Source organism: Raphanus sativus, chromosome 3 (assembly GCF_000801105.2).
Source record: "Raphanus sativus cultivar WK10039 chromosome 3, ASM80110v3, whole genome shotgun sequence".
NCBI lineage: Eukaryota > Viridiplantae > Streptophyta > Magnoliopsida > Brassicales > Brassicaceae > Raphanus > Raphanus sativus.
The window spans coordinates 17,602,071-17,617,160 of record NC_079513.1 but is presented as its reverse complement, the minus strand read 5'-3'; the positions used below and the strand labels follow the sequence as shown (position 1 = coordinate 17,617,160).

At 31.5% G+C, this 15,090-nt stretch overlaps 1 protein-coding gene, 1 long non-coding RNA gene and 4 other non-coding genes across 6 annotated transcripts; all 6 read right to left on the bottom strand.

The window, feature by feature from the left end:
- Positions 1–569: 569 nt before the first annotated feature.
- Positions 570–1,871, bottom strand: LOC130509762 (uncharacterized). Its single transcript, XR_008943725.1, has 2 exons — positions 1,284–1,871; positions 570–1,190 (listed from the first exon to the last, which is right to left on the bottom strand). It is a non-coding gene; the product is annotated as an uncharacterized LOC130509762 (long non-coding RNA).
- Positions 1,229–1,314, bottom strand: LOC130510286 (small nucleolar RNA Z101). The gene has a single exon (XR_008943964.1). It is a non-coding gene; the product is annotated as a small nucleolar RNA Z101 (small nucleolar RNA).
- LOC130510285 (small nucleolar RNA Z101) lies at positions 1,363–1,454 on the bottom strand. Its single transcript, XR_008943963.1, has one exon. It is a non-coding gene; the product is annotated as a small nucleolar RNA Z101 (small nucleolar RNA).
- Positions 1,522–1,609, bottom strand: LOC130510304 (small nucleolar RNA snoR14). The gene has a single exon (XR_008943981.1). It is a non-coding gene; the product is annotated as a small nucleolar RNA snoR14 (small nucleolar RNA).
- Positions 1,680–1,772, bottom strand: LOC130510292 (small nucleolar RNA U61). Its single transcript, XR_008943969.1, has one exon. It is a non-coding gene; the product is annotated as a small nucleolar RNA U61 (small nucleolar RNA).
- A 6,572-nt stretch (positions 1,872–8,443) lies between the features above and the next one.
- On the bottom strand, positions 8,444–9,602 carry LOC108830415 (endochitinase At2g43590). The gene is made up of 2 exons (XM_018604011.2): positions 9,188–9,602; positions 8,444–9,030 (listed from the first exon to the last, which is right to left on the bottom strand). Exons 1-2 carry the CDS (start codon positions 9,564–9,566, stop codon positions 8,621–8,623), a joined length of 789 nt encoding a protein of 262 aa, XP_018459513.1. The 5' UTR covers positions 9,567–9,602; the 3' UTR covers positions 8,444–8,620.
- Positions 9,603–15,090: the final 5,488 nt, after the last annotated feature.

The window sequence follows — 15,090 nt, the reverse complement described above, 5'->3', positions numbered from 1 at the left end:
AAGTATATATGAATTAGTCACATATTAAAAGGAGCAATATATTTTTTTCATATATAAAAGGAATCAACAAAAAGTAATTGCAAGAGCTTCTGAGAAGTAGAGAAGTAACTGCCTTCACTTTCTGCATTACATATCTTATATACAAGACAACAAAGAAAAATCAGAAAAACAAGAAAATGACACTGAGAATGTGGGCTTCTTCTACTGCAAACGCTCACAAGTTTTCTTCCGTCTCCAAATCTCAGCTCTATCCCGCTTTCTCCATCTCTAAATGCTTCTACTAAGGTGATTGTGAATGTGTATGTAGTTTGTGTTACACAGCTTTAGTCGGAAGGCTTTGATAGGTTTTGATGTATGCAAATTCAAACGAGTCGTTAAACATGAAGGGTGTCTATGTTGCAACCATATCACCGGACCATGCTCAGGTGACAAAAGCTAAGTTTAGAACCGGGGTACTTGCTTCGTAAGCTACCTGTAGACACAGGTCAGTAGCTGGCTAGATCATATTAGCCTTGTCCCTTCTATAAAATGTGATGAATCTAGCTAGCCCTTTAGACAAAGATATTAAAGATGACAGCTTTGCATGATGAATGGCTAATACAACAACAATAACATAATCTTAAACAAGCAACTCCAAACGTAACTCTCCGCCAATGACGTCGTGACTGCATCTTCATGTTACTTCATCCACATGGGTGTTTCCTCGAATACCTAATCATAAACTTCAAGCAACAAAGTCTCACATACAAGATCTCATCGTTCTTTCAGGCGTTAGAGTAAAGGCTTAAGCTAGAGAACATACATTCTAAGTTGATGAGCCACAACACATTCCAAAGAATCCTACGATTACCATGCAAAGACAGAATATTCTGTCAAAGTATTTCCCTCTAATCAAATCGAAAAACCACAATCATAACATTTAAACTGCAATAATTAGTGCATATGCTTCTAACCAAAATCGATTACAACTTCTAAAAGATTCAGAATCAGTTTATGAACAAGTAAAATTACCATGTAATAAAAGATAAAGAGGGAGAGCGAGATTCAGATGGTAGTGCATGATGTAAAGTTCATCAGAAGATGTCAGAGTTGGATTGTTCTATGGTAACATCATCATCATCATAATCATCGCTCTCTCCTTTTGTAGCAATCCTTCAGTTTTCAAAAAAACTTTGGGAGAAAATACAAAACTGCAGCATATATATAAATATATCAACTTAAAACAAAAAAAAGGCATCAGATAATCATAAAGATAGCATCAAGAAGATTCAGACGCAAATTACCCATGAAATATAATTTCATCATATGCCCAGGATTCTTGAAATCAGTAAAAACAAATAATAAAAAGCAAGAAACTTTGAATCTGAGAATCAGTTCTCCAAGGTGAATAGACATCAATATAATATCAGTCGCAAATTACCCATTTGTTTTATGAGATTCATCATCTTCCCAGATCCATTAAAACATTTTATATATATATATATAAAAAAACCGAAAAAAAGTTCTAAATTTTGAATTGAGTCGATCAGAACCTGTCGAGATATCACAATAACATCATTATATGTTTCAGGGGATTGACAGACCTGTGAAATTTCTATCGCCACCTCGACTTATAACTCCCTATAATAACTACTACTGGATTTCGATACTTTTTGTTTGCTAAACTAAAGAAGAATAAAGAGCTCAGAACTTCTTAGAGGGATGTGTTTAACCGTCAGTGACGATGAACAAAAAGCACACATCTCTGGAACACGATTTTTTCATCACAGCAGATAGATAGGAACAAATCAAGAACTTAACACGATCGAAAAGATGATATAACCTAAAAATATATGACGGATGAGCACAATTAGCTTTTTTCGTACGAATTGTGTTTGATATATTGTTTGGAGTCTGTGTTTGTATGTATGTATATATATACTATTAGTTGAGAGGGGATTAAAAGATGAAGCCCTAATTTTACTCTTCTTTTTATGGGCTTTTCGGATTTTATCAAATTTTGATATTAGGGTCTTTATAAATTTACTAAATTACGGAAGGCCCATCATCCATCCAAGTGTGGGCTTTGTTGAGTATTTTCTTTTTTTTTTTGGGTAATCATTTGTTGAGTATATTCTGTTAGAGTGCAGAGCTTGAGAATTAAGAATGACCAACCGGCAACTACATGCCCTCGCTTGGTTAATTTGGTATGATGTGCGGATATCAATCCCTTATATATTAAAATAGAAACACTTTTAAAAATAAACCTTACCTTCATGTGTGATTTACAAGAGTGCCATTTACACGTGACAACTCTACAATCACTCTCACCCCTTTTAGCTAAAAACCATTAGTTTACTAGATTAATTACAACTTTTGCCATTGATCACATTTATTAGTTTCGAATATTATGTATACTATAGTATGTTACGCATTATTTATAATATAATCATATATTTGTTACAAAATCATGTTTCAAGAATAAAACAATTGCTTAATACAAACTTTAAATATATTTGCGTTGTAAATTCTAAATATATTGCATGGTTATGTATACAAATTTTTTATATTACTAATAATATATGTCATCAAATAGATATTCAAATCAACTTTTTTTATAAAAAAAATTCGCAAAGTATACCATTTTGATTATAGTTGTAATTACGACTTTGATTATATTTGGGATTTTATCAATAACCATATAGTATATAAAACCATATTATATACACACCATAATCATATTATATTTGGGATTTAAAAACACTTTTTCAAATGAAAAAAACCAATGGTTTAATATCACACCATAATATTTGATAATTTTTTATTCAAATAGTCCATAAAAAAAACCACTTTCAAAAATGATGATCGGAAAGTCAATATTTAATATCGTAATCACTACTGCTAATCACATATTTAAAAATGATTTTAATGGCAATGCCCCAATCATAATCTATTTGATAATATTCTAATAGTTTGAAAAAGAAAGTCAATATCATAATATTATATGTTTCCATATTAAGAATGTAGATCAATGAAATTATATTCTCATCTTTAATATTCTCACTGATAATAGTCAAAAAAAAAACTTTCAAAAAATTAATCGAGATTGACCATATAAAAAACGAAAGTCAATAAAATGAATGGCCTATTGATTCAATTAATTACATTTTCTTATAAATAACTATTGCTGTTTCAAATTTGACAATACAATATACATGTAATTTAAATTTTCTTGCCAATGCTGAATTTGTGTGATCCGTGGCTGTATATAAGTTAAGTTTAATGACAAGATCTTTTTATTTACAGCAAATTGCAAAATCAATCTGGTAATTTGTGTGTTAATGAAATTTGGACGATAATTTTGGAACATAAATTTTGGTAAATTAATTTGTGAATATGTTATGTAATTAATCAGATATGATCTCATCATTTGAAATCCTATCTTTATATCTTGTATATAAATAGGTTGTCTCGAGCACATATACTCATCACAATCTTCTTCTCAAATCTTCATTATAATATCCTTTGTTATTACTCTTAATAAAAGTACAAACGAAGAGTTTAAAAAACACTTTCCATATGAATTGTTTAATTTTTTTATTTGTTTTTAAATTTGTTCCTTTCATATTTTATTATTTTATTGCTTATATTTCATTTATCTTACTTTCCATAGTGTAATTCAATGTTTCTTCTATAAGAGTTGTTAGTCACCATATGTTTTCTAAAATTTATGTCTGATTATCAATCATGCCATTATGATTGATTTTGTTATGAATACATACTTATTATTGGAAACTTTTTTAGATTAACAATCACACAATCTTAACTACATGTAATCATATAAGGTTTAAAAGACAGATTATAAGTATTAAACGGGTCTATTAAGTGCAAGATTGATGTAATTAGTGCAAAATTGAATCAAATTTTCAAATTTACGGGTCTATTAAGTGTTTGCCTGCAGTAATAAATTTTAAAATTTATATTATATTTAAATAACTGTAGTTTATATTGTAGATTTTATTAATTTCATACCAATATTTTAATATAAATTTGATTAAGTTAAACATAAAATTTAGTTTTTTAGATTACACTTATTAATTTAATTATGTAAAATTATAATTCTAGATACATTTTAAAATAAATTTTGTTAAGTTATACACACAATTCAAATCAAAATAGGAAAAATAATAAATATTTTACATAAATAGTTTCGAAATTGATTAATTTATATAATTACCATTTCATGTATAAGGGATCAACTCTTATATCAATCACCAATTTATAGCTGATTTAAATTAAGATTTTATAGATGCCAAAATGTGTTTCCTATTGTATTTTCAATCACCTTTAAATATGAGATTGATATTACTCAAAACTTATTACTTGCGCATATTACTCAAACATTTACAAAATGCATTTAATAATTCGACATCTGGTGGAATTTTTAATTTGCGTGGAGATTACTTCAAACTAGATACCATTGCATGAATAAATAGGAGATACAAACTATCATATTGACTTCACAATTGTTTTCTTCTCAAAACCACTAAACCACTACATAAGTTTCCACCCCCTATTATATCATAGAGTTTTTGAAGATATTATGTTTTTCTCTATTTTAATTTTTTTTATATTATGTTATGCTATTGGAGGGTTTTATACATTTATTTATTTTGTTTTGTTTTATAAATTCATAGTTTATTTTATATTAGATGTTGTTTATTCTTGTGGTTCTTTTTGATTTTTTTCCACCGCCTATATGACAAATAAACTAATACATTAACAACTTAAAAAACATGTATAATTTGTTAGTTAACCACAAATTTTCGTCCGACTTTAATTTTATAATTTTTTTCTAAATTTTTGTATGCTCTGGAATTTTATAATATCTATAATTTCAAACTTATAATTTTTTAAAATTTTCTCACTCCGCGCATGGCGCGGGTTATCACCTAGTAATATGGTAGTTCACATACTTTAGTACAATAATGATCTTAACAAATTTTCAATGTGAGAGTTTAAAGACAAACAAATATTTTTGCTATTAATAGCAGATCAAACATATATTATATAAGTTTTGCCATCTTTTAATTAAATATTGTATGCATATCTATCTTAGTAGACAGAAACATTCTGTTGGACATAACATTTATTTTGTAAGTTTTTAAATTAAATACACATTTTTATTTTATAGTTAAACTTACATTAAATCATTAATGTTCCTTTCTTTATAACTACTATCCATGTTTCCAAACAATATACTTATTTCTTACTACTATCAATGTTTCCAAACAATATTTTTATACTACTATCAATGTTTCCAAACAATACAATAATTAATCTTAATATTTTATATCTATCATTTTCTCTTTTAAAATTTTGTAGAAACATCATAATTTCATAAATTACAAAAATAATGAACTTTAAAATTTGGATTATAAGATTACAAATTATGAAACTATCTATCTTATTAAAACAGAAATATTCTATTAGACCTAACATTTATTTTGTAAGTTTTTAAATTAAATACACCTTTATACTTTATAGTTAAACCTACATTAAATCATTAATGTTCCTTTCTTTATACTACTATCCATGTTTCCAAACAACATACTTATTTCCTTATACTGCTATAAATGTTTCCAAACAATTATTTATATACTATCAATGTTTTCAAACAATACAATAATTAATCTTAGTTCTTTTATAACATCATTTTTTTTCTTTAAAATTTTGTAGAAACGTCATAATTTCATAAATTGCAAAATAATGAACTTTAAAATTTGGATTATAAGATTACAAATTATGAAACTATTACAATTTAAATCAAATTAGATTACATATCGGTCATCCATCAGTTCAATCGGTTAGTTTCGGGTTTTAGTGATTTTTTAATATGAATATTTTAAAAACTTAAATTGAATTGTTAGATCTTCGGATTAACCGGTATAATCACAATCGGGTTGAATTTAAAAACACTGATTTAAATGCAAAAATATTTTAAATACACACTCTTTAAAAGTTACCAAAATATTTGTTAAGTTATTAGTGAAATTTTTCACCGTAAAATATTTCGCGCTTCCAAAGCGCGGATCAAGATCTAGTTACAATTTAAATCAAATTAGATTACATATTGGTCATCCATCAGTTCAATCGGTTAGTCTCGAATTTTAATGATTTTTGTTAATATGAATATTTTAAAAACCTAAATTGAATTGTCAGATCTCCGGATTAACCGGTATAATCATAATCGGGTTAAATTTAGAAACACTGATTTAAATGCAAAAATGTTTTATATACACTCTTTAAAAGTTACCAAAATATTTGTTAAGTTATTAGTAAAAAATTTCATCGTAAAATATTATGCGCTTCCAAAGCGCGGATCATAATCTAGTTTTAAGTAAAACAGCAATTATACTCCCTCCATTTCTCAATAAGTGTTGTTGTAGAGAAAATTTTTCGTTGCAAAATAAGTGTCGTTTTAGCATTTCAATGCAGAATTTATTAATTTTATTCTCTATTTTATTTTTCTATTGGTTGAGTTATATGGGTAATGATGATTTTTTATTGAAAATATGCAAAATTAAATGATTTATTAATCTGTGTGCAAAAGTCTAAAGTGACATTTATAATGAAACAGAGGGAGTATGAAAGACCACTAAAGACTAAGGTTGCATTGGAAGTCTCTCACCATTATGCATGTTCATTTGACGCGGGCTACTACATAATTTTATTGAAGATTGACTTTTCAGTTTATTTGGTCAAAGTACTCCCATATTACGAAAACGATCACGGCACATACATAGATTAGTATAATCTTTTTGTTCAACACATGCATAGATTGATATATAGACCCGAATCACAGCTTGATTTGGTCTGCAGATATGGTAGCTGATTTCAACAACTTTTTATATATAAATTTGAGTATCTATATCCATACAATTTTCCTCAAAAATTTCGAGATCCATAGAAAAATGTTTTATTTTTGTTTGCCTAGGACTGGTCCTCACCTTATATATCTTTAGTTTTGGTTATTTATGCATAAATACTCTAGAACTAGAGGTATTAAAGCTAGTTTAAAATATGCAATCTATCAAAAGGTATTTTTGATATCGCATGAGTGATATCATGTAGTAATTATAAGGTTGGTAAACAATCTCTCAATCTTCATAGAATAAGACTGTCTTCTTTTCGAAACTCATTCAATAAGACTGTCGCTGTCCGGATGATGATAACACTTTCAAATCGAGAGAGAAGTTGCACGGGGTGGGGCCACACACGATGGTGACTAGAACATTCCAATCGCTTTTGATCATTGTAATAATAAACTTACTAACTCGATTGCTCGCTAGTATGTTGTAATTTGCCATTTGCAAAACTATATACAAATCAAATCGCGTCCAGTCGTCACTATAAAACAACAGCTATAGAATAGTTACTAAATTAGGTTATTTTACTTTTGGTTTAACAGTGTTACTTCCTTTAGTATTGAATATTTACTTTATAGTTTATTGTTAGTCGAGTAAAACATAAATCAATGGTCCTTAATGAAGTGAATAAGTATTAGCGAACTGAAATCTTTGGTCATGATCACTGAGTTCAGATCTGAAAGGAATGAATGACATTGTCAATTTCAAATTTGATGTCGACTCCAAAAATTGAATAACTATAATATTTTTCTGGCTATAAACTACTTGTTAGATTCGAGTTAGTTATTTGTTTTATATTTCCGATGTGGGATGTTTCTCATCAATACCTTCCCTCACGCTCAGACATCTAGGTCTAAAGCGTGGACAATTTGTGGGAATAACATTCACAGAGGGCCCAACATCGGTGTAGTAGTAGTTGTAGTAAATTAGGTCAAAGGATCTTATCGCTCTGATACCATGTTAGATTCGGGTTAATTATGGGCTTCTAACTTAAAACCAATTGACAATTAGTGAATTGACCCTAACCATTTATATAGTAGTAGAATAATTCTTATATTTCCTATGTGGGATGTTTCTCATCAATACTACTAAATCCACAAAAATAATTTTAGTTAGTATCAAATAAAGCGGAAGAAATGGAACCTTTATTACGGTCTTCAAATTATAAAGCAAAATAAGGACATAAAAACATGAACAAGATTTACACACTTTTGGCTCATTTTCTTACTGGTTTCAACTTGTTTACATTGTCATAAGAAAGTTTGAAAGTTGATCTTGCCAAAAAAGGTCTGGAAGTTGACAATTTTTTCATGAATTCTCACTCTTTTCATTCACTTCTCTCAAACTACCTCACTTCATTCACTTCGCTCTCAAGTCTCAAGTTATAACTTTTACATATTTATTTTAAAAGCTACTGAATTCTTTGTATTTTCTAGACTAATCCAACCCTCAAATATTACTATATATAATTGATAGTTGTAACTTTTGCTACAACATCTTTATCGAATAACTAAACTATATATGATTCCACTAGTTTTTCTTTTTGCAACTCAGGACATTTATAAATTTGAATTAACTTTTACATGATCATTGCAACAATCCTTTTGCTTATGAAGCATGGAACACTGACCCAAACATGCATGAAATTTTATTTTATTACATATTATTTCAACATAGACACGACCGTCCAACAGTAGTCTTTAAAGAGCTTCTTAGCAGCTAAGGTTAGAACCAGGGTCCACACCAAGCTGCCCACAATAGTCTCTATAGTAACTAATCCTTAAGTTAACCTTATCTGGACTCGCACCGTCACATTCTACTCTTCCATTGATTGCTCTTATGGTGGCTCCGAATCCTTGGCTCAGTACCGGCCTTACGTTATTCACCCAAAACCACAAAGCTGTCCTGAAAGCTACAGTTGGATCGCTACCTACGAGCTCGGGCTGCCCTAGAAGGTCGAGACCGAGACTCTGACCACATGGTGCGTAGTTGTAGTTCCATGATAGTTGAATCGGACCACGACCGTAGTAGTTTTTGCCCGGTGCACATGGGTATTGTGGGTATTCCTTGTCGTTGCAGTAGTTTTGTGACGCTCCGTCTATCTCTTCTATGTAGCAGAAATCTATATGACATAGAGATGGACACATTGCTCAATAATTTGGACCAGGTCAAATGTTTCAAATATGTTTATATATATATACTTGGTGTTGACCAAAGTTGATGTACGAAAAAAACTTAGAAAAATAAACATTTTAGAGAAAAGTGGAATGAATTCTTACATCCGACCTCCTGGGTGAAATGAGCAAACATAGTTGCAATTTCAAGCCTAGTAACGGAATTGGCAAAATTGGGGAAAGAATTCGCAGCGTTGATGAAAGCGTCACGTGTGTAGAATCCTTTTCCGGCGCAGTCACTAGCGGCTCGGTTGATAATACCGTCAAAGAAAGCTTGTGACACAATGGTACCAAGATCTTCGGCTTGGGTTGTACAAGGACCTGATTGGCAACCGAGACCACAGAAGTCATTACCCGTACCGCAAAAACCGTACTGACTACAGCATAGGTCCGGGGAACAGCCGCAGTTCTGCGACTTGACGGTTTCGGAATAGAAACTTAAGAGGCAAAGAAGAAAGACTAATGAGGTTTTTGTGAGAGTCATGTTTTGGTGATTGTTTTGTGGATGAGAAGGAAGATGTTGTAAGGTATATATAGGGATATGTTTATGTTGGGTAGCTTGGTCATTTACTTTTTCGGATGTACATAGTGAAGGTTTTGACGACTTTTATTATTCAGTCTTGTTTTTGCCCATATTCAACATGGACTTGGTCTAAGATTCTAATTTCTTTTTTTTCAAAACAAGACTGTTATGTAATTCTGTATATCACTTCTTTAAACAAATACAACAATGTCTTCTTTGGTATATGAGATGAAGGAACATACCAGAGGCAAAAACGTTTTTAGTGATTTAGTACTTTACTTGTATCGTACGCATGTACATACTAATTGAGCAAATAGCCGCGTCTCTCGACATAACAATTTTAACTATGTTTTGTTTTGTTATTTCTTTCTAAAACTCAATGTCAACCTAAATTTAATGTGTACCAATATTGAAACTTTCAACCGAAATCAATGATAATTTTTTTTTCTACATCCAATCTTGTTTTATTGATGGCGATAGCTCTCGTGATGTAACTAAAAGCCGGCCCTAAGAAGACAAGTCATATATATATCAATGTGAATAGGTTTCTCAGCTTTAATTAATTTTCCACTTTATCGAAACATCTTAAAAAAAATTGATCCCAGTCATCTTACGTCATGAATACAATATGTAACAAAATTAGTGTATACTATCAATATTGATTTCAGTCATCATGCGTCATGAATACAATATGTAACAAAATTAGTGAGCAGTCAAACAAGTGTCATTCAGGTTATAGTAATATTTTCTTTTACTGGAGTTACACTCAGTTAGGGAGGAAGATTTGTAGTAAATCAAGAAGAAATTTCCATTATGTTGAGATTTGACTACGAAAAAAATAGACTAAATAATTTGTTAGTAAGGGAAGTTTTTCAACAAGTATCGGTATAACTTGGCTTCTCTTGTCAACAAATTATGCAAGACGACTACTTATGTAGAAACTTCTCTTTCTCTCTCTCTCTAGCATTCTATATTTCTACGTGTGGTTTTCATTGAAGCACAAAATATTAAGCATCCACAATGGTGAGAGGCTACCTAAATTTCTCAACAATAATAATATTTAATTACCTTCTATTTATGATGAATCACCAAGCCATTCCATATTCTGTAGCTACACCATACCGGGTATAGTAAGTTCATCCAACGAGACACAGCTCCCTGTTTGGTAATGTCTTCCTTTGATCTTCACATTGGCATCCGTTGCCTTACCCATGAAATGTCCCGTTAAATGTGACCTCCAGAACCAATTTGACGACCGTTCTTTTAAACCATCTTAACCAAGGTGGTATGTAGTCCATGTCTAACATAAAGCATCTAATCGTTGATCTAGACTGCAAGACATGACCAAAATTAGTCTAGTGTTATAAAACTAAGTGGATAAACGTGTTTTTTGTTATTAATCTTGACCAAGGGTCTTACATATATATATACATCAGGTCGTGTTTATCCTAAGTGGATAAGTATAACAGTCGATAAGCATTATCTCATGCGGTCGGTATGGTCCTGGTCGGTCCGGTTATGTCGATCACAATCTAATACATAACACTCCCCATTGATCGACATATCCGGTATTGGTTCGTTGCATGTTTAATGTTGCCTCATTAAAACCTCTCCTGGAAAATCCCAAAACCAATGTGGCAAAATGGGAAACCATGGACAGGAAAAAGAGTACAACACATGAACTCCCTCTGATGAATGCATCACTGTAGATCTTTGGACGATGCATTCCTATCTGGTCGATGAGCTTCTTGTAATATTTTGTAATTTCGCCGGCCTTCTGGAACTTCATTTGGACATGGTCAAGACGTGCTCCTTTGATGCTGACCACTCGACAATGTCTTCATGTTCTGGTCGGATGGATGATGCTTAATCAGTACTCGGATAGTACTCGACCAGTACTTGGATGTACCTCTATCCTGCGATTAAATCTTTCTTACAGGTCCTCTCATGTCCCACGGTTCTTCTAGTCTCATGGCTTTGTCATACCGTGGACACTTTCATTTTATTATTGACTCAGACATTCTTCTGATCACTATCTCTGGATGATGTCTCATGACTTCTTTCATTTTGTCGTAGACAATGCTATGTTTTCGAAAACATACATGTTAAGTCATAGACCTTGTCATCACACGCCAATATACTCATATATGGCTAAGGTTTCTAGTCCCATCATATTCTGTCTAAAATCAATCGATAACTTGTATCATTGAAATCATTGAACCGTTGAACCTCTCTTTAGGTTGGTTTGATATAAATATAAACACAAGGAATTATAATATCCTCTATAAGGATCTATGGACTGATTGTACTAAGTATTTTCTTAGTCTTTCATTATCATTCGCAGCTGCCTTATTTCAGTCCATGAATAGCTTAGGAACAAAATTATTCTATGAGAATTTCTTTTCTCATCTTTATGATACTCTTATCATTCCTTTATCCAGTGATCAATCATGCTGCTTACTACATTTCTCTTTTCTTATATCCAGACCTTTATCATTTTCGAATTTGTAGTAGCATCCACCACATAAGAGTACATCTCCTTATAATCTGTTCCTTGGTCTCTGTGAGTATCCTTGTGTAATCAAGCCATTCCTTGAATGCTTTAAATAGGAATATGAACACCTTAGTTCATGTCTCACGATTTCTTTTCCTTTCCCACACATGACCTATTTTTCACTGGTTTTATCTTATCAGATGGTGTTTCTATATATGGCCAATACACCCATCTCTTTTATAGATTCTTTGAATCTTTCTTTGAACCCCCACGGTTTCAACCTTTTAATATATGAATGCATTCTTGTATTCACGTGGGTTCTGATCCTCGCTTATATATTTTAAACTCAAGTGCTATTTTCTTATGCATCTTTATCTTTTATGTGTGTATGTGTCGACACTCTTTTATATGTATGGTTCCATTGTGTTCTAGACATGAACTAATCGATTAGAGATTTCATTCTTACTAAGAACCTTCATTACCTTGCAATTTGGCGTCCCAAACTACATGGTCTGGTACCTTAGATGTTTAGCTGCGCAACCTTATCTCAATGTCTGGTCTGGTTTCCCTTATGACCTCGGATATGTCATTTCTATGCACCTTTCTTTTCATTTCCGAGGTTCCTTTTCTTATGGAACATATTGGTCTATCTTTAGAATCTATAGCAACTTGATTATGTCTCTTTTAGGACATTAATTTCGTGGTGCTTAAGCTGGTATGACTTAGTCATTCTTTTCTTCTTGGGTCTAATCTGTCTGGCATTCTTTTAGCTAGCTTTGTATGATCTTTCTTTGGACGTCTTAAATCATATTCTCTGGTCCGAGGATCTTGCCAAGACAAAGATGGTTTAATACCATTCCATTTCTCTTTATACTTGTACCAACTTATTTCTTTCTCCCCCTAATGTTGGATAGTCGGATTTAATCATACAATCCGTGAACCTTGCCTTAATTTGATCACCCATATTTGGCTCAAGGTCTCTTATAAAATCGTGGGAGGAAGACATTCTCATATCCAACATATATTCCCAATCTTATTTCATCTTCTTGTGAGGTTCCATCCTAGACGGCACATATTATTGTGGTGGTCTATACATAATTTCTTAGGATGGTCTATGTCTGGATCATGATCCTTTATAATTATTAGATGGGAATATCTATGCTCACTTTATATGGCATGATGCATATTTTTATTACATGTAAATCCATGTGTTCCCAACCATTAGCTAGTGATATTTGTATCACAAAGAATTCGGCCAAGTTCTACCATGGTCATAAACCATGTCACTCGGATTTATAGTGTTGTTCATGTACAACGGGAGTGTCATTTCTCCCCCTCATGAACATGCTGATAAATCTTTTAGATGCTTGGAACATTATAGCCTTATGAATTTCCATTGTGTACATGTTACACAACGTGAGATTTTTTGGGATAACTCTTTTGTGCCTTTTTCGATATCAATCTTTGCATCAATTTTAAAGACATGGATGGCTAGTCCAGTCATGCCATAAAGTGTATGAAATTTCGTGGTCAACCTATCTGGTTACCTAGGCCTTTTGCCTTTATCATACTAATCTTTTAGCATAGTTTAGATCAGTTGGGAGTACAGTCTCAACCATTTCTATGCCTTGGGCGATTTCTTATTTATAATTTTGAAGGAACTTTTTATTTCCTTTGCCCATTGGTTCAATGTGGAAACCATTCATTTTCAAAATTTTATAACTCAAATGGGTTTTTTATTTGGGTTAATAGTTCATGCCCCCTTTAGGCAATGCCTTTGGTTGGATAATTTTAATTACTATACTCATTTTTAAATTTTCATTTGTCATTTATCAATCAATAAATTATCAAGCAAGTCAAACATGATAATATAAAACTAAAACAACTCTTATTATATAAAAAATCGTAAATGACAAACAAATCAAAACATAAAATCAGAATGTCGAAATCTCGATTCTTAGGCAATGTATATGCCGGCCACTCCTTTTATTATTCTGGACGTGGCTTCTTTGGATTCATCCTTATTCTCCCCAGCTTTATTGGCTTCAGGAAGTCTCATCTCACTGGTTTTGCTTTAGTATCTCATTATTCTTCTCAGCTTGTAATAGATACGAGATCAAATTCGTATAAGTGGTGAAACATTTTTTCTGTAGGTATATTGTAACAATAGATCCCTTTTGGATCAGCTGTGAGGAATGTCTTTTCCAGTAAATCTTCCTCTGTTACCTCTTCACCACATAGTTTCAATTTAGAAATGATTTTGATTTAGAGCTGAGTGATATTCATCTACGGACTTAAAGTCCTGAAATCTGAGATTTATCCACTCATGCCTAGCCTTTGGTAATAACACTATTGTGTATCTGGATTTTAACTATGTCCAAAGGTCTAGAGGGTTCGCAATATTTAGATACTGATCTCTGAGATCCTCAGTGGGATGTTGGCGAATAATTGTTACTGCCCCATATTTTTCATTTTCAGTTGCATACTCGCCTTTGATGATAAATTTGTCAAATCCTCTTATCTTCAGGACAATTGCAGTGTTCATTGCCATTTTTAAATAATTATCTCCACAGAGATTAAGGGCTGCATAATCCAAATTCGACATCTGAAAATATAGATTTTAGAGTCTTATTATTTGACTTATAATCGGATTCAAACCATGCATTTTGGTTTCTTTCAACCTTTTATTTATGCAATGTGATTTGGTTTCTTTCAACCTCTAAATTATTCAATTCAATCCGATTTCTTTTAGTCAATATAGCAATGCAACTTTGGTTTCTTTCAACCTTTGATTTTTATGCAATGCAATCCAATTTTCCATTCAATCTAGCAATCCGATTTTCCCATATGATCAATCAAAAAAAATTGTTTCATGATGCAACCTTAGCAATCAATGTCTATATGATCAAGATGAGGTAAAAAAATAAATCAGATCAAATAAATGATTCTAGATGATTTAAAAGTAATTGGATTCTAGAGAGAGAAAATATG

Coding starts and splice junctions, on each gene's coding strand:
- LOC108830415 (XM_018604011.2), bottom strand. CDS start 9,566: ATGACTCTCACAAAAACCTCATTAGTCTTTCTTCTTTGCCTCTTAAGT. Junction 9,031..9,187: donor TTTCACCCAGGAGGTCGGAT/GTAAGAATTCAT, acceptor TATGTCATATAG/ATTTCTGCTACATAGAAGAG.